The sequence below is a fragment of the Rousettus aegyptiacus genome, unplaced genomic scaffold (assembly GCF_014176215.1).
Source record: "Rousettus aegyptiacus isolate mRouAeg1 unplaced genomic scaffold, mRouAeg1.p scaffold_m13_p_1, whole genome shotgun sequence".
NCBI classification, from domain to species: domain Eukaryota; kingdom Metazoa; phylum Chordata; class Mammalia; order Chiroptera; family Pteropodidae; genus Rousettus; species Rousettus aegyptiacus.
Window position 1 is genome coordinate 160,779,730 of NW_023416284.1, and position 22,036 is coordinate 160,801,765.

The 22,036-nt window shown below is 35.9% G+C and overlaps 1 protein-coding gene and 1 pseudogene across 7 annotated transcripts in view; both read left to right on the plus strand.

Moving 5' to 3' along the window:
* LOC107502318 overlaps positions 1-22,036 on the plus strand; it is a 211,604-nt gene that overhangs the window by 27,934 nt on the left and 161,634 nt on the right. For all 7 annotated transcript variants that reach the window (XR_004951100.1, XR_004951102.1, XR_004951103.1 and 4 more), the window contains one exon: positions 16,546-16,597. Coding sequence is in view for 2 of the 7 variants with exons in the window: in XM_036221784.1 (XP_036077677.1) it covers positions 16,589-16,597 (9 nt within the window). In the remaining 5 variants the exon portion in view is untranslated. The remainder of the gene's footprint in view (positions 1-16,545; positions 16,598-22,036) is intronic.
* LOC118606027 lies at positions 14,833-14,951 on the plus strand (annotated as a pseudogene).

Consider the following 22,036-nt stretch of genomic DNA (forward strand, 5'->3'; position numbering starts at 1 on the left):
CCTTGACACTCAGCATTCCTCCCGTCTGAAAAAGCTGGCACACTCCAGCTCACCCAAAAAAAAAAAAAAAAAGAAGAAGAAGAAAAGAAAAAAAGGCTCAGTATTTCCAGCACCAAATAGGATTTTTTTCTCCTTGCCTCTTCTCACCACTCCTGATTTATATTATTAAAAACACATCGGCAATAATTATTATTTTTTTATACCATTCGCTTCTGTTTCTAATAGCTGTGGCTCTTCCACCCACTGGCATAAATCCTTCTTAGAATGTAGGTAGCTAAAGAGACTAACAGCAGGGATTCCTAAAAAATTCGAAAGGGTTTCCTTTTATTATTTTTGTAAGGATTTTAATTTTAGAGGCTGTCTGCCTTTGAAACTCTTCAGAGAGTTGCTTTTAATCCGAAACCTCAAGAAGCCTACCTGCGAACCCTTGAATTCCATACCGAAGATGTAGGAATTTGATCTTTAGCCTATGGAGTTAACAGTTTGGGTGCCCATTGCCAAAAGGGAAAGAACAAAGCCAGAAGTCTGAGTGTATATGCAGTTTTTTGGGGGAGATTTTCAGCACTCTTGCTTTGTTTTCTCTTAACATATTTAATAGTTTTATTTTTGGTGGTATAGGGAGGGAAAGGAGATGAGTAGACATCAATATTTCCAGAAAAATGGTCTTATTGTTATGTGAGAGCAGACGACTATGTGTTGGGTAGATAGAGGCTCTCCATCTTGGGATGAGAACACAGGGTGGGAAGAGAGGGACATTAGGAGGAGGGCCAACAAAAAGCTTAGGGTTTACTTGGGGTGTTGAAAATACTGTTGTGGATCTTTGAGAAATGAGTGATTTTTCTTACACTCAAAACTATGATCTTCAAATGTGAATTATACTTGGTTTGTCTTGCAGTAAAAATCTGTTTATATAACAAAAACAGTGTACCCCATTGTATGTGGTTATAAACTAAGTGTCAGTGAAAAATATATTTTAGCGATTCTCCACACATCTATGAATAGTGATTGTGACTTATTACCCAAGGATCATGCAGCCTAATAGAGTGAGATCAGGTCAAGGAAGGAACAGGTGTTATTCTCTCTGCTTATATGCTGATGTCAAAGATGGCCAACAAAGTCTAAGCATATCTCAGTTTCTTAAAATTGTAGTTAGCTTCACTAAGGACTCAGTTAATAGACTGCATTTTCATTTAGAATCTAGTTTAGTTGCCTTTTGTTAATAACACCAGGTACTATTTTATGTAAAGAAAGTGATTCCAGAGACATGCCAGTTTTTCCTATTGTAATGCTACATCATTTGGCAATAGTCTTACCAATGAGTAGATTCATTGCAGTGATGCTTCATTGTATTGGTTTAAGATAAACATATCTGTTTGTAATGCAAAGACAAGCTTTTAGAAACAAGACTGTACATTTATAAATTGAAAACAGCCTGTTTAAACTGACCACATTTTTTAAAAAAGTTTCAATTCATTCTGTTGAAAAATAGTCAAGAAAAAAAAATAACCACTCCAACTTCAGCATAGACCACATCATCTGTGCACAATTACCTTGTTAAGCAGTCCACATGTTGTACAGTGTAGTTGCATGTCAACAGTGTGAATGGCCAGCAAAGGGGGCCTCCAAAGCTCAGGAAGGGGTTTCATCATTGTTATTTAATGTTCTTTCCAAGCATTTCTCAAAGAGAAGAGGCCTAACAGTTCCTATTTAAAGACGGAACATTCCAAGTTATGTTAATAGCCACATGTGTATTAAAGGCAACTTGGCCCCCAACTATTTCTTCCCTTGTGGATGATTTTAAAAGTCCAAAATATGTGGGAAGCCACAGTAAAATCTTTCAAGACCTAAACCCCCAATTACATCTACCACTAATGGTTGGAAAGGTGTGGTAAATGGGGAAAGGTAGGGATCTGAAAATCCAGCCTCACCTAAGGTGATGTGGGCTCAGTGGTGAGCACTCTTAGCTTGCAGGGTGAATGACTGGGAATTTTTGAATCTTCTATAGAGTCTGAGAGCCACCATCCACTACTTCATGTGCAACAGAGTGAAGACTTTCATTCATGGAAGGGATAAATTGCTGGACTGGGTTACATTTGGTGACTCGGGTTGTATTCTTGGAACTGCCATTCACAAATCTTAGGGAACTCACATGTAGGAGCCCTATTCCCAAGTTTCTATTAATAAAAATCATGATAATAATGAGAATGTTTTATTTCATAGGGTTTAATGATGCTAATTAGATTAAAATTCTCAAGGAATTGACCCTTTATTCTTTTCAATCTTTTTGATTTCCTGTTTCTCCACAAACATAACAAATATATTACCATTCTGCTGTATTGTTAAAAAATACTAAGATATTATAAAAAGAATTTGGTTTTACTATAAAATTCACATGGTCCCTCAAAGTCTTAAAAGGCCATAGTTAGCTCCAAATGGATGGTTTTAATATTGACTAAGAGAAAATCAACATATTGAAATACACCGAACATAGAATCTCAGAATAGAAAAATATCCTGTGCATTATAAGGTGTATGATCGGAACTCTTGAGTTTAAAATAAGATTATTATTGGTAGGGCAACAGCAAGAGAGAGAGTGAAAGAGAGAGAGAGAGAAAAAGAGAGAGAGAGAGAGAGACAGAGAGAGACAGAGAGAGAGAGAGAGAGAGAGAGAGAGAGAGAGAGAGACACCAGAGACATTCACAGACTCAAAAGTATGTTTATATTGTGATATGGGCCATCAAGTGCCAGGAAATTCAAAAGGAACGGCTGACACTTCGTCCCTAAATCATGCCATAGAGATCTGAATTCTTGCGCTATTATAAATGACTCAGCAAATGTTTGTGTGTACCTGGGCGGTAAAGTGGAAATAGTGGCTTCTTATAACTTCATCCAACTCTGACTTATCCCAACCCTTTTGATTGACAGCAGGTCAGCATTGGGAGAAAAAGGTCTTTGAATTTGTGTGCAAAATTGTTAAGATGCACTAATTTTGTCTTGTAAGCAAGTGTTTATCTGGCAAATACTTTTTTAGAGAGCTTTTTTTTTTTTTTTTTTTTCCTGGTCAAATGAGGAATTCACTAAGCTGGTCATTGATCCCTGTTTACAGAGCTATATAAGGTATATGTATGTCTACATGGACATCATTTGTGCAGATCCTCTGGTTAAGACTTGTGAGATGTTCAGCTTTGGATGTACTACATTCCTTCTCTTATGCTTTTTGTTGTTTTTTCCCCCCGTAAGAAAGGTTACTTGATCAGGTATCAGACATAGAGAAAACCTGGCAGAACTACAGGAAAGTGGCCAGACTTAAGAGTGTTTGTGTACTTAAAGAAGGAATCTTGCACATTTTCAACTTTGAGTTGTAGACATTTTCTTATAAGAGCAAGTAGGAGTCTGTGCCAGCCCTCAAAGCGGAAATCAAAGCTCCCAGGGAAACATACTGGAGGAATGTGACTCTAAGCCAAGACCCATACGCAATGCATACACTGAACTGTCAGATTTACAGGATGTCTGGCCGTATAAGGGCATCTGGACAGTAAGCAATTTGCCATTATGATGTCTTAGGAGTAGGCTTCCAATGTTTCTAGCATGTGTCAAATTCAATCATGTGAATGAATTTCACCAAAAAAATGATGTGCCAGAAAGCTTTTTGAGAAATAGTGATAAATATTATCCTAAAGACTTCAGGAACCCTGTCTTGGCTTACATTGCCTTATATTTGGTTAAGATGAAAGGTTAAAGAGAGGGTGCGCTTACAAGGAATTCAGAGGTGGGAATGAAGCACGGATGTTTATTATCTAAATTACATTAATTTCCTTCATCCTTTTTCTGCCTTATAATTAGCTCTCCGATTTTCTTAGGATATTTTCTGATGCAAAGGTATTTGTAGGAAAGTAGTCAGTGCTATTTCATGTGGTCTGTGTTTTATGTTTGCCTGCTCATTTACTTGCTTGTAGATGGAGTTGAGGGTTAGAGGAGTGAGAAAGGAAAGGAATTGAAAAAAATAATTTCCTTCGGTTTACTACTTGTCTTACTTATTTTAATAGTTTAATTAGAATCCTGTGTTGCCTCTGATCTGCTTGCATTGACCTGCAATGGTGCTGGAGAACATAGATGTCAGACATGCCTCTAATACTTTTCCTGACAGATTAGCGACTCAAATTTATTACGATTTAGTGACCAGGAGTCTTTACAACCCCTTGTTTTATCAACCTAAATCGGAAGAGTCTTTTTGGTGATACTTAAATGATCATGAGTGGGATGAAAAAGAGTGGAGATAACCATTCCTTCAAATGTATTATTTGAGGAAGCCAAGTCTATAGGCTTAAGAGGAAGAGAGAATTGAAACAAGATAATTTATTTCAATGAATGAGAGTAAGTGAAAGGATACATATTTTGAAAGGACTGGAGTGAAATGTACATGAATGTGTCCCTAGAGATTCTACTGGGAGCTGGGGAGGGGGCTGCAAACTAAGCCAGGCCCTTTCAGTTCATCCTTTGAAATGTGCTCCCAGCTCCTGCCAAACAGCCTGAAGCCCTTTCTCACAACTTCAGGGCTCCCTAGAACATTAAAACAAACAAACAAACAAACAAACAAACAAACAAACAAACAAACAAACATTAGATAGAGCCCAGAGGACTCTCCAGCTAGAAAGCTGGAGATGTGAGTTCTGTACCTGCCATTCACCTGCCATGTGAGCTCAGGGAAGACGTCCTCTGAGCCCCCAATGTTCTTCCTGCTCATAGTTATTTTTCAGTCCAAGGAGATCATATTTATGAAAATATTTTTACATGATGTATTAGGATTTTTAATTTACCCATTTCTTCTGTTTTTAGTGGCTCTTCCTTGATCTTAAGACTGAGTCCAGCTCAGGTTTGACTTTAAAAGCCCATCAGAGTTTGACTTTATAACACCTTTCATCTTTGCAGAGATTTTAGTGTTAAAACTCTGTGAGAACGCAGAGAAAATCAAATCCTACTTCTTCGATTTTTAGAACAGATGCTTAGAATTGATAGAGATATTTAACAAAAGAAACCTTTTTGTCTTATGTCTCATATTCCTCACATGTCATCTGTATGAAAGAAATATGACAATATATTTCTCTTTTAATTATAGTTTTCAGGATATATAAAAAGAAAATTCTATACCCAGCTTTAGTCACATGATAGCATCTGCTCCTTTCAATTAAACTTTATAGTTTTTATTCCATTTTTTGGGGGGCGGGAAAGGGGTTTACAATTAGCCCTTTCTTCAATGAAAAGCCTGTACCACTGATCCTTAGGTAAGAATATTGTATGTAAATATTAAAGAAACAACTAAAAATTTATTGTTGCCCATGTTGATGATGTTTTCTTTAGATTATGTCTCAGAAATCAAGATGATGTCCTTTTAACATAATGCCACAGACATTTTACACTCTACATATATTTGGTTTAACATTTTTATTTTATTTCATTACATAATATGAACTGTGGTACCGTTACAGTGACAAGTTAGTTTTCAAGTTAAATGGGAACTGGTAGCCAGTACAGTCTTAAGTTCGAATTATCCAAAGAGTTTCTGAAATATTTTTCTATCTGTGAATTTTTAAAGAACTATGCATATGGGAATCATATATTAAAAGCTGGATACATGCTTAAGGCTTGTTGAGAAGATGTCTTACCTTCTAGGTTGTAGCTTATGCCATTTATGGAGAAAACATATCAGATTTGAAGTAAAAGTGAACTAATGCATTGTTTAATTTGACATTAGAATGCACAATACAATTTAGTGTGATCATTTTAATAAGAAAACTTGTTAGAGCTCTGTCTGGGTACCTGAAAACAATACCCTACATGTCTCTATCACCCTCCATTTATGTAGAAACTTTACATTTCAAAGCCCTTTCACATACACAGTCTCACTTCAGCTTCATAACAACCCTGTGAGGTATTATTTTCCCTATCCTTCCAGTGAGAAAAATGAGGTCCATAAAAGCTAATATATAACACAAGCTTTGTTAGATGTGGAGCAGAGACGTATGAATTTGAATTCAGTTCTTTTTAAAGAAAACACCCTTGCTTCTATTCTAAATTCTACTGTCTTTTCTTTGCATTCGATATATAGTGATCTCTGAACACTGTATATTCTTAAGATAGTTATCTCAGATCTTAAACTTCTTAACACGCACACCCTGGAAGGCATATAAAACACTGGCGGCTAATTGGCAGAGTCAGTATTATGCTGTGTTCTGAGATAAGCATGAAGCAGAAAGATAATGTTTAATGATCTGCTAGGAGAGAACCTTGGGCTCCTTAGACAAAGATTTTTTTTTTTGACAAGATTTTTGTGATTTCTGTGGACAGATGTGTTGCTTCTTATCTGTTAATGAGCTAGGGTAGCTAAAAAAAAATGGATCAAGATGATGGATGTGCTTTGGGAAGCTTAATATCAGGGTGTGTACTACTGTGACATCAACTTCAGCCCACATTGAAAATGTTCAGTCTCTAATTCACTGTGATCTTGTTTAGGCTGAGACTCGGACCAACCACAGGCATCATAAAAGTCTCCTAGAGTACTTGCATCATTCACTGATAAGCTGTTATGAACAAAAATCATGAGAGTCTCAGACAGGCCATTAGCATTGAAGCAATATCCACTATAAACATAGATCTTTTTTTTCACAAGTATCTCTTAATAGACATGTCTTGGCACGTTATTGACATAGTGCTTATTTTATGAACTTCATTTTCTATGAAAATGCACTTTTCTCAAACCGAGTGCATTGTATTTCAGGCTTACAGCTTGGCCCTTCTCTCCTTTCACCATTGAATGATTTGATTTGAATCATGGCTAGTTTCATGTTGTTAATGGATTGAGATCTATGGCATTAACTACACATGGCAGAAATTAAGAGTGTCGTCTAGGAATGGCAGGTTTATGATGAGGGAGTTTTCTTATTGACTCATGCATGTGTGTGAAAGTTAACAACTTTAGGATAAAGTTTCATGTGACCATGGACTTGCTAATGTTTGGAAATATTTCACCATTAAGCTATTTCTCACAGACAGATGATGAAAGCAGATTTTGTCCAAATGAATCTTTTGTGGTGTTTACATCCTTTCTGACTGCTTTCTGTTGATTCTTCTTACTCAAGTATTTTGCCCTGCTGTTTCCATATATGGCTGATTCCCGAGACTCTGACTGTTTGCTTTCAGCTCTGTAGGTAAGTAAGCAAACTTCCTGTCCAGCTTCAGATAGACTTTGAACCAATTTTACTTTGCAGTAAAGCCAAACTGCCACAGCCAAACGTATCCCCTGTTGCCTTTGACTACTTTACAGGCAGGCTCTTCACTCACCAGTCAAGCAGATTTTTCCTGTCCAGTTTCTGAAGGAGCTGACAGCGGGGGGCCCACGCATGGCGGTGACACTTATGCCTCTCTGCTGTTCTCTTCTTACTCACTGAAGTTTGCTCTTAATCTTGAGAGGGCTTAGGAACTCCAAACTCCTATATTTCTCATGCATGACATCCAGCTTTCCAAGAAGGGAAATGCCCTTATATTGAGCAGAAATGGCAATCCAGAAGCCATTTTGTCTACAATAAGTGCCAAGGACTAGGAGAATTCTTAGGTTTTCTTTATGCAAGGGCAGGTGACCAAATGCATTGATAGGAACATCACCTGACATCCTTTAAGGAGCACTGCTGAGGGTTGCTTTGCTTGGGGTTCCTTATTTTTCCTGGCAATGGCAGTAGTAGAGAAATACTACTATTTTACTGTTTTAGACAGCTCAATATTCAATCAAGCTATGCCTAGAAAAGCAAAGGGGAAAAAACACGACATCAATAGATCATTTAAAAACACCTTTTTGATGTTTACATTGACTTTTAAGATCTCAAGAATAAAGCCTGAAAAAATAAACTGGATTCATATTGCACTAAACAAGCTTTTCAATGATTCTAGTTTGACATTCTACTATGAAGTTCTATTACTTTAAAATAGATTACTTCTGTAATTTAAGGTATTTTACAAAATCAGCCACCATTTTGGATTTAGCCAGGCCAATTTTTTGTTACTTTGATTTCAAATGTCCTATTAATAGACATAATATAAAATTAGTTTGAATATAGTATTTGATGGACTTTGTATTTCTCTTTCTATTTCAGGAGAGGTCTTTTCTTCTTTATTTCATTATTTAGTCATTTTATTAAATGCCTAACAGCGAGCAAACTTCTTAATCATTCTAAACCTCAGTTGTCTCCTCTTAACTAATAACACTCACCACACAGAGATTATTATGACAGTTCATGAGGGTTAAATATCACAAATCTTGTAAAGCACAAAACACGATGCTTGTCACAGAGTAAGCACTCAATAAATGTTCCTTAAAGTAAAGTAAAACTTTCCTTTTAGTTCATTGCTAAATATTTTCAGATACTAAATTTCTGCCTTAGCCCATTGCCAAATATTAGCCCTTAGCCCAGTAGGTTTCCGGGTCATGCATTATGCAGATTACATGGGAAGAGAAGAATGTTGTGACAGTTTCTATCCACAGCCTTTTTCTAGCAAGACACACACCATTGTTATGTCACTCGTGAATGAGTTAGGAATTGTGATTCTGTTCTTAAGGATCCTTTTTTTTTTTTTTTTTTTTGCCATGAGATTGCCACAGGGGGGAGCAAAGAATACAGTTAAGGAATTTGATGCCAATTATTATTAAGAATTCCTATCTAAGACATCTAAACAGATTATATTAATACCCATAAGCAAGTCGAAATCTTGACGATAAAACAAACATTAGACTGCTGTTCAATCTCAAATTTAGTTATTCTGTGATAGTTGGAGAAACAGTGCTTGGAAATATATGTGTGAGTGTGTGTGTCTACGTGTGTGTACACACACGGGCAATATTTGTGCTGTAGGCAAGGGAAGAAAAATTAAGTTTCTAGTTTTTGCTATTAAAATCATGAAATGAAAGAGAGAAGAAGAAGGAGAAAGTGAGTAAGTGCTAATATCTATAACATGAGGGCCAGAATGGGTTGAATACAATAATATGACAGAGCCTCGCAACGTGGATGATACAGAACTCATGTGTACAGATGGGGAAATTTAACCTTATGAAATTCAATAGCTAGATAAGACATTTCTAAAATAGAGAAGACTGTGCAAGTGGAGGATGAAATATTTCTTTGAATAATACAATTGTATTGAGTAGCTGCAAAAATCGTGACTTAATTTTATAATACTACTAGCCCAAATGCTGTTATTTTTCTCTGTCTCTTTGGAAAAATGAGGCACAACAAAAGTCCTGGAGAAGCAAGACAGAGAGACTTAACGGTTGACTGTTTCCTGTTGGGAGATCATCATCTTTCAGATGGTTGGTCAGTGTTCCTTTTACCTCTCTGCCTCTCCCCAAAAGTTTTTCTTCAGGACTTCCTGGTATACCACAGTTGAGATCACCTTTCCCACACAGATTCTTCCCTTCCCAACTCTCTTGTTTGGTGCAGTGTTCTGAAGAAACCTTATCCTAAAGATGCTTATTTTTATAGGATTTCTTTATGTGTGTCATTTCAGCATGCGTGTTGATTTTCTGACTATTGAGGGCTTTGTACCTGGCTCATGCTCTTCTATTGTACCCCAACTCTTGCCACCATAATGGGTTATCCAAATATCTACCAGCACAACCATTCGAAGTTCTAAGCTCTAAGTTCTTGTTGTCTATTTCTTGCCCCAAACCTTGTCATTATCTAGAACTGCTCTATCCCCTAGGGTCCTAAACCATCTATCCTCACATCATTACCCTTTACATCAGTTTTTTGGAACCTTGATCTCTTGTTTTCTTTCTGAACACATGGCTTTGCTTCTTTCTCTGTCCACAGCACCCTGTTTTATGTTAACAGTTTCTCGTTAGCACCTGTGGCATTCAATTTCCCTTTTTTCAAGCCAGCCGCCTGCTTCAGTTGTTCCTACATGGCCTGCCACACATTCGTGATCTCCAGTGTAGCTGGGCCCTCAGTCAGCACCTTCCAAACCTTGCTGCCTCCCTCCAGGTTTCTATCCTGTCTTCTGGCTGTCAACAGATCAGCCCCATTCACCTCCCGTCTTGCTCCAGTTAGTTTCAGCAAGTTACAGTTTAATCATGCTATTTTGTGCCTTTGATGACTTGCTCATATTGCTCATCCAGCACCTGGGAGGAATTGCAAGGCATGTAGTAAGAACTCAGTTTATATTTGATCTAGTACATATACACTCACACATATACATATAGAATGAAACAAAAATTTTCTAGAAACCATATTGTTATTATATGTGATACCTTTTATATTTCATTAAACTCTATTACATGTCATTAAGAATAAATACTGGTCTTGACCTCCAAAATTATTTTAACTGAACCCACATATTAGAATACGCACATGTATATTTTTATGTATATATACACACACATCTACATGTACACATAGCTTTGGAACCACAAGTGATCAGGATGGGCCATCTGAATAAGCAGTGAAGGGAGGTAGGAGGTCATGTGAGGACTGATATGAGGTTTGGGGATGCTGTGGACATTTTGGGACTACCAAGGGAGAACTGGTAGCTGTTGAGAAACCACTGTGAGAGTCCAGGTGAAATACAGAGCTGAGCCACAGAAAACCTGGGTTCTTGGTTGCTAAATCAAGCTTTTCAGTTCTATGAGCCAATATGTCCCATTTTTAAAAAATGGTTTCTGGATATTGTACTATAAAACATCCTAGCTGACACAGACTTCAATAATGTGAGAGGCAAATAGGTTTATTTTCACATTATATTTTCTAATATAATTACTTATATAACTTTTTAAATTCTATCATAGTATTACGATAAGTAGTGCTTTACGGCCTTTTTTTTTTTTTAACACAATGGCATATACAGAAAATGATAATATTTTTATGGCATTTGGGGGCAAAGGTTTTCTAAAGGTTCTAAAGTTTTGGAATGGTGAAAGTGGAAATTCCTTTGGTTTAAAGATATCAAAGATCATAGGGGAGCTTACTGGTAAATTGCTGCCTTTTTTGTTCTTTTTTAAGTTTCTAAGTAATTTAAAGTATTTCTTAGAAGCTATCTTGCTGAGTATTTATTTATGAATAACCTCTCACACAGCATCAGGTAGAAACAAATCCACCATTGAATGAATTCCTTATGTAAACTTTGGGGACTAACTTGACTTTAAAATATTCTATAAATATTTTACATTTAGCTAAAATTTACTAAGGTCTTGAGAATTATGGTGATTTATATTATAGCATATTTATCTCAATTCATAGGTAAGTATTTTATATTTATTGATTGTATAATTAAAATTTTGAGGCTCATGTATTAATATCTGGTAAGTTTATGTTTTTCAGAATATTAGGGAATACAATGTTTATGTTATCCTAGCCATAATTTATTAAAGTAAATAATTACCTAGGAAACTGGAAAGTAACATTAGTGAGTGTTTAGGAAAAGTTGCAGATTGATGGACTGGCTGATATAATTTAAAAATTAATGCAATTGTCAAAGTTGCCTAACCTTAAACATAAGAAGGTCTTAGTGTAAAACTCTTTCAGGGCAATAAATCTGTTCAGATGCCCCAAAATAAAAGTCATTTTATTCTCATTTTTTTATCATTTATTGTCATTTTGTTGTCTTCTTGCAACAAAATAAATAATTCACAAATATTTTGAACATTTGATATGTTTCTAATGTTGTGTGAAACACTGTGGGATATTAAAAACTAGTTCTTGCTTGCAAGAAGGTTGTAACCCATTTGCAGAAGAAAGTCACATATGGATTAAAAGTTAAACCAATTATTCTCACGGTCATATGACATTGAAAACTCTGGAGGATTGGTGTGGTATAATATTTCATGATTTCAAAATTAGAACTTTCGTGGAACTTTGAGTCGTGGAACTTTGAGTCATGGCTTATGACAGAACTACGTGTGCTATGAAGCTCAAGCTCTTTGTTACTTGTCAGTGATAAGCCATTAAGTAGTCATGGAGGGATATAGCACTAAGTGTTCCATAGATGAAGAGAAAGGAGAAGTAACAAATATGGAAAAGAACCTGGTGTGACTTTTTTTTGATGCACATAAACTGATGAGGGAGCAAGGAGCAAGGGCAGCCTAGGTATTAGGAATGGTGCGGCAGTCTTGACTTTGTGAATGCTGTGGCACGTGTGACAGAGAATAGGTGGGCTGTTTTGACCTGAGCCAACATGGGAAGATTAGGAGAGGGACTGCAGTGTAGGAACTGGAATTCTAATTTCTTTCCTTTACTCTAATGTTGAATATAACACTTATTTTTAGTCCTTTAGTCTTTTGGAACTTATATAGTTTGCTTTATAATAGTTTTTGGGGCTTAGAGAATGTTAAGAAGACATATGTGAACTTATAGACTAAAAGTAAAAGAAGGCATTCGTGAATTTATAGGGTAAAATTAATTCAAAACTAAGACTTAGTAATGCTGAAATTGTTATGCTTCTGTTTCTCCTCTTTAAGAAATAGTATATATTATTTTTTCTCTCCGCAACTTGCACAGTGCCAGGCACATGGAAAAAACACAAAGCGCACTAAATATTTATTGAACTAGTGCATCTTTCTTAAGGACAGAGATTATACTTTTTCTTCTTTTTATGATTCTCTTTGACTCCTACTAGAATGTTTTGTACACAGTGGACATCTAATGACAATAAAGTATTAAAAATGTTGATATAATTTAAAATGTTTATATTATCAAGGTACAAACGTGGCTAAAGTGACTATTACTTGGCCAACTTGTCTCACAAATGCTTTCATTCATTCACTGAACGCTGTGCTAATGTGAGGACTATTAGTCTAATGGTGATTTTAGCAAGAGTTTTATGTCTTTGTGCTGTTGTACAGGCTGACCGACTCTTACTCATTCTTCAGCTGTCAGCTCACATCTCACTTTCTGTTTTGGCATTCCAGACTAGGTTGGGTGCTTATCTTTTCACAGCCTTTCTCAAACTGTATGGTGATTTGCCTGTATTTCTTAGCAGATGGAGCTCCGCAAGAGCAGAATTGAGTCATTTGCCTCTATGTCCTTAGTACCAAGCCCAATAACTTGTTTATAGATGTTGCTTGTTGAGAGTTTGTTGATTAAGTGTTTGTAGAAAAAAGTCTAATCTTTAATGATGGTGTTGTCAGATGTCTGGCTTTGAATTGGTAATTTGGCTTTTAAGTATTGTGTTCAGAAAACTAACTAACTAAAAAAAAAAAAAAAAACAAAAACAAAACAACCCTACTAGGATTATAACAGTTTGAAGACAAAAGATGAGTTAACGAGAAACAAAAATTGAAAAGTCATAAAAATGCAACATAAAATATAAGGTGGTGGGGAAGTAGGCGGAGTAAAGGGGGTCAAATATAGAGGGTCAAGGGGAGGGTGAAGTGGGTAAAGGGGATCAAATATATGGTAGCCGAAGGAAACTGGACTTTGGGAAGTAAACACACAATAGAATATACAGATATCAAATTATAATGTACACCTGAAAATTATATAATTGTATTAACCAATGTTACCCCAATAAACTTAATTTTTAAAAAGTTAAAAAAAATAAGGTGAAATGTATATTATCATTAATAAACTGTTCATGTTGTGTGAGTATATACATTTTTTACTGTGGGAAACTTTTACTGTGTAATTAATGTTTTAATTAAAAATTTACAGACAACCCTTTCATTATACACTGAGTATGAGAGCAGGGCAGAGGGGACATTAGAGATCATTCACAGTAAGTACTCGTTTATTGAAGAAGTAAAGCCGCTTGTCTTCAGAGTGCACAAGGGCAGGCGCATTTCAGTGATGCAGTCTTGTCTGTGCTGCAGGGGGCGAAGGGAGCCCCTTCTGACTTCACCACCACGAGTCTTTCCACTATACCATTCTTTCAGTCCAGTAAACATCTTGAGGGGGCCTCGCGGATGTGGGTGGTCGCCCTCTTCATATATACTGCTTCCCTGTGGCCATCCATGTGCTCTGAAGGAAGAGGGGAGTTGCCACAGTACAGGTCTCTCCTCACAATCTACAAAAATGACGTTCACATATATTACTAATAACTATAGTGGCTACCATTTATTGAGGACCTGTGCTAGACTGATTGCGTAGGGTAACTCAAATCTTCATACAACCCTGCAAGTTTATAAAATTTACTCCATTTTTATAAATATGGGGGGTAGGGGGAGGGTAGAGAGACTAGGTCTCATGCCCATGTCATGGAGCCAATAATTGGTGAAGTCAAGATTCATACTAGGCCTCTCTAATTTCCCAAATTCCATAGAGTTTTCCAGATACCAGATCACCTTTTATAAAAACCTACATGTCAGGTAATATGGTATGTGAAGGATAATAAAGCATATGGTTTCCGTAGAGTTTAAATTTTTACTTATTATTGTATAAGTGATTATATGAATGTGTATGTGATTCTTAGATTTACGATCATCACAATAAGTTAGAATTTTATGTAAATATAAAGCAGGAAAGCTAAATTCAGGAACTTTTCTATTTTACTTCTTTTAAATAACCATTTCATTAATAAAGTATACATTTTTTATTTAGTTATATAATAAAAAAGTAACAATTTTTTTCTAGTAAAGCACACTTGGAAGGAATTATGGAAGTTGTATGATATGTACAATATTTTCCTTAAAACCAGCATAAATGCCTATCACCTCATTTTTTTTCAGATTGAGGTTTTTTCTTCTAAATTTGAAAAAGCCTAATTAAAATAGTTAATGAAGACATGTTTATTCAAAGTTTCAGTTAATAAAAACTGTTTAAAGACCCAATTTGAGTAATATTCAAAAATTTTATCTTTGTGTGTAGCCATGACTCCCTGAACAAGCCTGATCCCCTCTGATCTCAGAAGCTAAGCAGAGTTGGGCCTGGTTAGTACTTGGATGGGAGACCACCTAGGAAGACCAGGTGCTACAGGCATTAAAAAAAAAATAAATAAAAAAAAAATAAGGGATTGTAAACTGACAAGGTCCTTGCAATCTGTGAGGTCAACCAAGAGTTGCCCTGCCTAAAAAAACAAAACAAAACACTAAAAAAAAAAACACTTTATCTTTGACACTCTGAGCCATATAAGTAATGATTGTTATCTTTAGAAATGGGGACTGATTATTTTTCAAAAATTTGGTAATGTTAGAATCTATTACCTTGTCCTTGTTTATTTGATTGTGAGTTTTCAGTCCTCATGATAACTTTTTAAGACTAAATAGAAGTTATATGTAAGGTCAACGTAGTTACGAGTTACGTATTTACTTACTATGGAGGCATGTACTTTTATACAGTTGGAGGCCAGAGACAACTCACATATCTTGGATTGGATGATAGTAATGATGTCATTCCATCCTCAAAACTCTATTTGGAAGAGACGTTAACACAAATGAAAAATGAGAAGGAAGACTCATTACTCTTAGCACAAGTGGATTTTTGTCTCACGAGGAGATTTGGTGAAGTGTATTACTGTATTCCCTAGAGATGCCTTAGGCCCAGCTCGTGCTTGTCCTTATTTTCTCCATATCCCTAGCAGAGTGCTTTGCATATGAGTAAGTATGAGTTGACTTGAACCGAATTTAGCTGGGTTGGATCAGGTTGCTTTTGAGTCAACTGGCACCCAAAGGCATGAAGATAGAGCATTCCTTTCGGCTAACTAATACGTGAAACTATTTCCTACGTTATATAACTCTTGGAAATTTTCTCAGATAGTCACAAAGGGTGGAAAGTAGCTGCGTATTAAAGCAGGACATTACAGACTCATAAGCCAGCCTTATCAGATTTCTCTTCCCTTCACCCCAAATTAGAGTATGAGTTATGCATAAATATAAACCCTAAGCCTCGCCATTCTTAAATTCTACAGGATCGTTTATGCAAATAGTTTATCTTTTATGTGATCTATTTACATATAGATACAGGTGGTAGAGTCACATTCATTGAGAGACAAGTAGACTTCTACAACTGTCTGAATGTTATAGGTGATTGTTATTATCAGACAATCAAGAGAAACAATAATTGACTTACAAGATGAATGGGTAAAATAATATAGTCAGTGTTTAGTGGATGTATAGATATATGTATATATAAGATATGTCATATATATATGTATGACTGAACATTAAATCAAATGTAAACCAAACTGGAAATTCACTAAAGTTGGTAGCTCTTTGTTTTAAAATTTTATACTCATTTGATTGTGGACTAATTCTTGATGCGTATGTTTAACCAAAATCCAAAAAAAAAAAAAAAGCAAAGTGAGGGCAAATTTCTACCTTCACCTTCACTACCAAAGAAAAAAGTTAGAAGTATTAAACAGACACATTTCACTGAGCTGAGTTCTTAAAGCTGAGTTGACTTAAATGGTTATAAAAGCTCTACATAAATAGATGTTAGCAGATATTGTTATAAGGGTAAATCTTGAATGGAAGGGAAATGTAATATCCACTTTGCATGTACAACCAGCAAATTTAGGAATAGGAGTTTTTTCTTTAGCTTGTCAAGAAAATAACACCATTTTCTTTGATTTTAGGTAGCAGGATGAAGAAGTGACCAAAAGAGTCAGACTTCCTACTATGAAAAAGGTAAGGATGAAAGAAAGGAGCAATACCTGTGAAAATTCAAACGTATGATCACATACTGACCAATCACTACCATTTACTATTTCCATTTGTAAGCTAGATTTTTATTTGACATAAATATAACAAAAATATGTGGTTTTAATTTCAGTCATTTTTCTTTAAAACAAGTCAAGGCATCTGTCATATAAGATGAATAACCTTGAAGCAGTGTTTGCTAATTACCATATCTTCCAAATGGGGCCTCTCTAGAGTTTGTTTAATGTGGTTCATCTTCAGGAAGATGCAGAGTAATGAAGAGTCACGGAGGAAATGCTGACAGTTTTACTCTTATCTACAGGAAAAGTCCCAGGAAACAAAAGAAATTATTTTTAAACTGTCTTAGAATAGGTTTTTAAAGTTGTTTAGGACAGTATAAGAGAAATTAAAGCATGACTGTTATTTGCAGTTAATTCTTTAATAATAATAATTACCAGTTCTGGTGATTAATAATACTATTAACCTAACTCCCTTATGAATTTTTATGTAGGAAAAATTAGATTTTTTTGCTTAGGGCTTGGAATACATATTTAAAGACTTGTCCAAAGCCACGTAGTGAGTTAGTGGCAGCGCTGGTGCTAAGTGCAGGTTTCCTAACTTCAGCTCTGTCGATGGACGTTTTTTCCCTTCTCATTGCCTCATCCTATCTTATTAACTATGGGAAAATACATTCTGAGGAAAACAAAAGTAAATGGAAAAGAGCAAAATGAGTTCTAACTTATGACTGTTGTGTTTAGTAGTTTTCAGTATTCCGGTTCATGTCATTCCCATGTATCCATGTCCCTCAGTGGATGCTGATGTGCAGCACTGACGCGTACTGGTTCCAGACTTGAGCTCAGGAGTCAGCCTGTGTGAGTGAGGCTGGTTCCACCCATCACTCTTAGTTTTCTAGGGAATCTAAGGAATTGAAAACACTTCGGTTAACTTTAGTTTTACTGGAAACTCTGTTTCCTTTAAATGGTATCATTGCCAGTATTTGACAACTTCCAAAAAGAGAACCGAATACAAGATGGGGAGTGGGAATAATCTGGGTCAAGTTTTCTTCCTCAAGGAAATAATACAATGTCATAAGAATAAATGAATACTGTCGTGTTTTAGTTCTTTCTTATTCTTATTCTGGTTAAATGATTTGGATTAGCAGCAGATCCCTGCCCCCTTCACTTCCTCCTGTTTTCTTTGCTTCCCACTTTTGGTCTGTTCATTGCTTATGCTTCTTGTCTTCTTAGTGTGTTAAGAATCTACAAGGTTTTCTATCTCTGGAAAGTTAGGCAGAGGGCAGAATTTTTAGTCCAAGTCTTTGTAATTTGCAGATGAGAACTGTTTCACCAGCTGCCTTGCATCTTTTATGGATTTTAAACTACTTTTCTTGAGACTTTTGTACTTTGCCTGTAGACCCACTCTGACATTGTTGGGGGAAAATAATATACTCTGACAATAGTTTTATTGATGCCTTAAAGAAAGATAAAATTATGGAAGGCAGATTATGAAGATGTTAATGAAAAGTGGGTAGCAGATTTTATCTCTTTCCTATTCACTGACTTTCAACTAAAAATTAACCAAAAGCCAATGTTTAGTATCATAAAACACTGGCTTATTTTTTGTATCTGGAAATGGTTTCTGACCTAGAAATAATGTGTATTTCCTCCCTCCCCGACCCTTTTCACCCTAAACCTCCTCCCAAATACTTGATGGTGAAGAGGTTTTCCCTGGATACTCAATAACACATGAATCTCATTACAAATGACTGATTACCCCACAACCCTGCCTAATGCACTATCATGACCCAGTTTCTGAGGGTAAGATTTTTTTCCTTGACTATAAATTGCTTTCACAGATGTTATATCATGCGACTTTCTCAAAAATTGTATGAGATATTGTTAACCTTATTTCACAGTAAGGAGACAAGATAGAATAAGAAGTGTGATTCATCCAGGCAATAGCTAGTAAGTAGCAAAGCCAGGACTCATGCCTTTGTTACTATTCAGTGTTGATGTCCTTCCTTAGAAGGTTTGGGTGGACTCATAGGTAGATGCAGCAAACATTATTATTAAAATGTTTTCACAGTATAAAGTAGGACTGTGCCTACCTTAAACCCATGATAGATATAGACAATACTTTTGAATACTGTTCTAGCAATAGTGAAAGAGAGATGTTCTACATTGCAGAAGCCTTTTACAATATGAATCCTCAGATTCTTCTGAGAAATGGTGAAACACAAAAGTTTTCGAAATTTGTGTTGACTTTAAAAAAGAGGACATGAATACCTGTAGGTGTTTTTGAAGCTCAGGAAAATGTTCTTGGGAATGTTTAGTAATGGTTATACAGTTTAGATGGCATCCTGGATCAGAAAGGGCTTTATAGATCCAGTTATTTATGCTGCCTACAAACAGGATGCCAAGTACTTAAGCATGTTCTGCATGAGTGCTTTTAGCATCAAGGTCATGTTGAGAAACAGTTCTCAGAATGTGTTTTATTTCTATATATCTTGTTAGGTACTAACTTTATTCCATTCGATCATTTCAAGAATGTTTGTACAGTGAACAGCCTTGGAAGATGGAGATAGTGTATACCTCCAGAAAAAAGGGCAGACATGCTTACTGTCCACTATGAAAGATTTAGATTCCCTAAGCTAACGGTCCCTCTCTTATAATGTATATAAAGGTGTCATCTTACCCTCTTTGGGTTTCCCTAAGGGAATTGGCACTTTGAGAACCAGTGCAAGAAAGTGCTGCTATTCTAACTACCACTGCTGCTAAGAGTAACAAAGTCAGTTGTCTCTGATTCAAATATATCATGTCTTCTTGAGGATCTGTGAAAATATGACAGGCTAAGTGTAGGCTTGCAAATAGCCTTCACGATTCTGACAGGTCATACGGTATCTCCCCCTCACCCAATCTCTAGCCTAGTGCAAAACAAAAAAAAAAGAAACAAAACAATATCACAGTTTCCTGAGTCATGTATTTCTAGCAGAATGGTTCTGGCAGTTCACAGCGAATCATTGTTTGTAAACATCAGATGTGTAGTCAGATGAAAGAAATCAGCAAATAATGACACTACAAAGAATTTGGGGATTTTCAGATAATTCACTGCTGCTGCTCCACTGCTGACTTCTATCCCTTTAAGACCTGTCTTGAGTAACCTAGGGGATGGGTCTTCAGTCTGAGTTGCTGCTTTTACTTTCCCATCTTATCGCTCAATACATTTGAGAATTATCTTCACTCTTTCTCACTATGCCGGATTTTCATCCTCAGCTCAGTATGAGACTTCCATTTCTGACTAGAGTTCCAGTTCACTTTTGGATGATAATTTGGGACAGTAATGAATTAACACAGCAAACCACCTCTGATGAGATTTATGCTCAATTTAAGATGGGGAAGTTTTCTTTAGCATCTTAGGTTAAGTAGGGTCCAGTCACAGGTAAGAAAGTTCTCTAAGCTTGTACTCTTCTTAAAGGTTAACGTGATTTCTAAGAGTTACTGATGCCCAATAGCTCTGATGTTCACTTTTGTGCCTGACGCCTTTTATTTATGCTAACCATCTTCAGGGTTTGGACTTTAGTTTGGTCCCACTAACTTATGCTTCACTTATTCTGTCCTTTCCCTTTCAAGCCCTCAGTAAGTTACCCATTTAATTCTGGGAATTGGTCAACCCAGATACCTTGCAGAAGCTCAATGAATATTTGTACAACAATTGTGTGAAGGTATGCGGTCTTTTTTTGAGCCTTTTACCAGAACTTTTTAATCTAACCAGGATGTTGGTCTCCTCCATAAAAAAAAAAAAAAAAAAAAAAAAAAAAAAAAAAAAAAACCATGGAAAAAAGAATAATAATGTTACTAGTAATGTTATAGTATTAATTATAATACCAACAATGGCTGCATGCTTACTATACAACCAGCACTGTGCCAAGTGCTTTGCATGTATTGCCTCATTTAATACTCTCAAAATTATTGTATCATTATCAACATTTTACAGATTAAAAAAATGGGCACAGAGAGATTTTGTAATTTTTTTCCAAGTCACACAGACACAGGTCAGATTCTTCTACCTTCTAAGAGCCAGGGGTATCCACTGCATACATTACATGGTTCAAGAGAAAAATTGAACTTTTACTTTTGGGTAAGGTTGACTTAAATCGCCAAAAGAATGTTGTCTTTATCTCTGGTGATAGAGGAGTCATCAGGAAACACATTTGAAAACTTAGAAGATCAGTGCCAAGTCAGAAAACATGACCTTTGTTGAAATCAAGTCATAGGTGTTCCAATTTACCTCATTTATAGATCTCCCTCTCATATCAGTTGGGTGATTAATATTAATTTATTCTTAAAATATTTATTGAAACCTGACTTGGTGCACAGCACTGTACCTGAAGAATTCTGGCCAAGTGGAGAGAAGTAATTCCCTTTAGGGGAAGGAGTGCATCCATTGTGGTCCTGCCTGAGGCCAGGGGTTTCCCACAGGGAATGACAGGAAGATAGAGGGCTGTGAAGGATGTGAGGTACAAACTGGGGACTCCTTCATTGCTTGTAAGTTCCTGAGGGCAGGAGCTATAGCTGGATCTTTTGTACTGAGTGTGCTGCCTGGCACACATGGTTCATTTCATAAATATGGTCCAGTTGAATTAAAGCAACCACCATCCTGGATGGGCTTTTTTTTGTTGTTATTGGCCTTAATCATTCTCCTGAAATTGTACTTATTAAGCTGTTAACTATAATAATTGGATATATTGGTTTATTATAAATATTCAAATATTAGATTAAGCATTACTAATTGCAGTTTCTGCTCTTTTTTTTTTTTTTCTTTAACTGGAAAGTAACCACGTCATTCACCCCATCATATGTTCTTTAGTATTGTATTTTGGATCAGAGCAGTATTTCTCTTTTTTTACTCCCAAAGTTCAGAGAATAATACTGTAGAAAAACTCTTACCTATGACTAAACTTGACTATCTAAACAAATACATATAGTCCACTAGATTAGTCATAGTCTGCTAGGTTAGTCATAGTCTGCTAGATCAGTCTACATGAAATTGACAATATTTGAGAATTTTTGACCTTCAGTGATTAAACTTAATGAATTATGATTTTTCTTTCTTTCTTTTTTTTAAAAATAAAACATCTGAGATGCCTTTAAAAGAATAAACATATCTCCACAAACATTTCTATGATATTCCAGGATGGAGACTTAACTTCAGGCCGTAATGAAAGATATTTACATTTTTCCTCTGCCTTATCAGAATTCTTCCTAACTGGATAACCTGCATGACAAACTTGTTTTCCCAACTCTGCCCATTATTTGAGTGTGTGCTGGATAATTTATTTCATATTATTTGAGGACCTGTGAGTATTATTAGAATGAGAGGAAACCATGAAAATTATGGGTTCTTGGTTCACTACTTTAACAAATATTT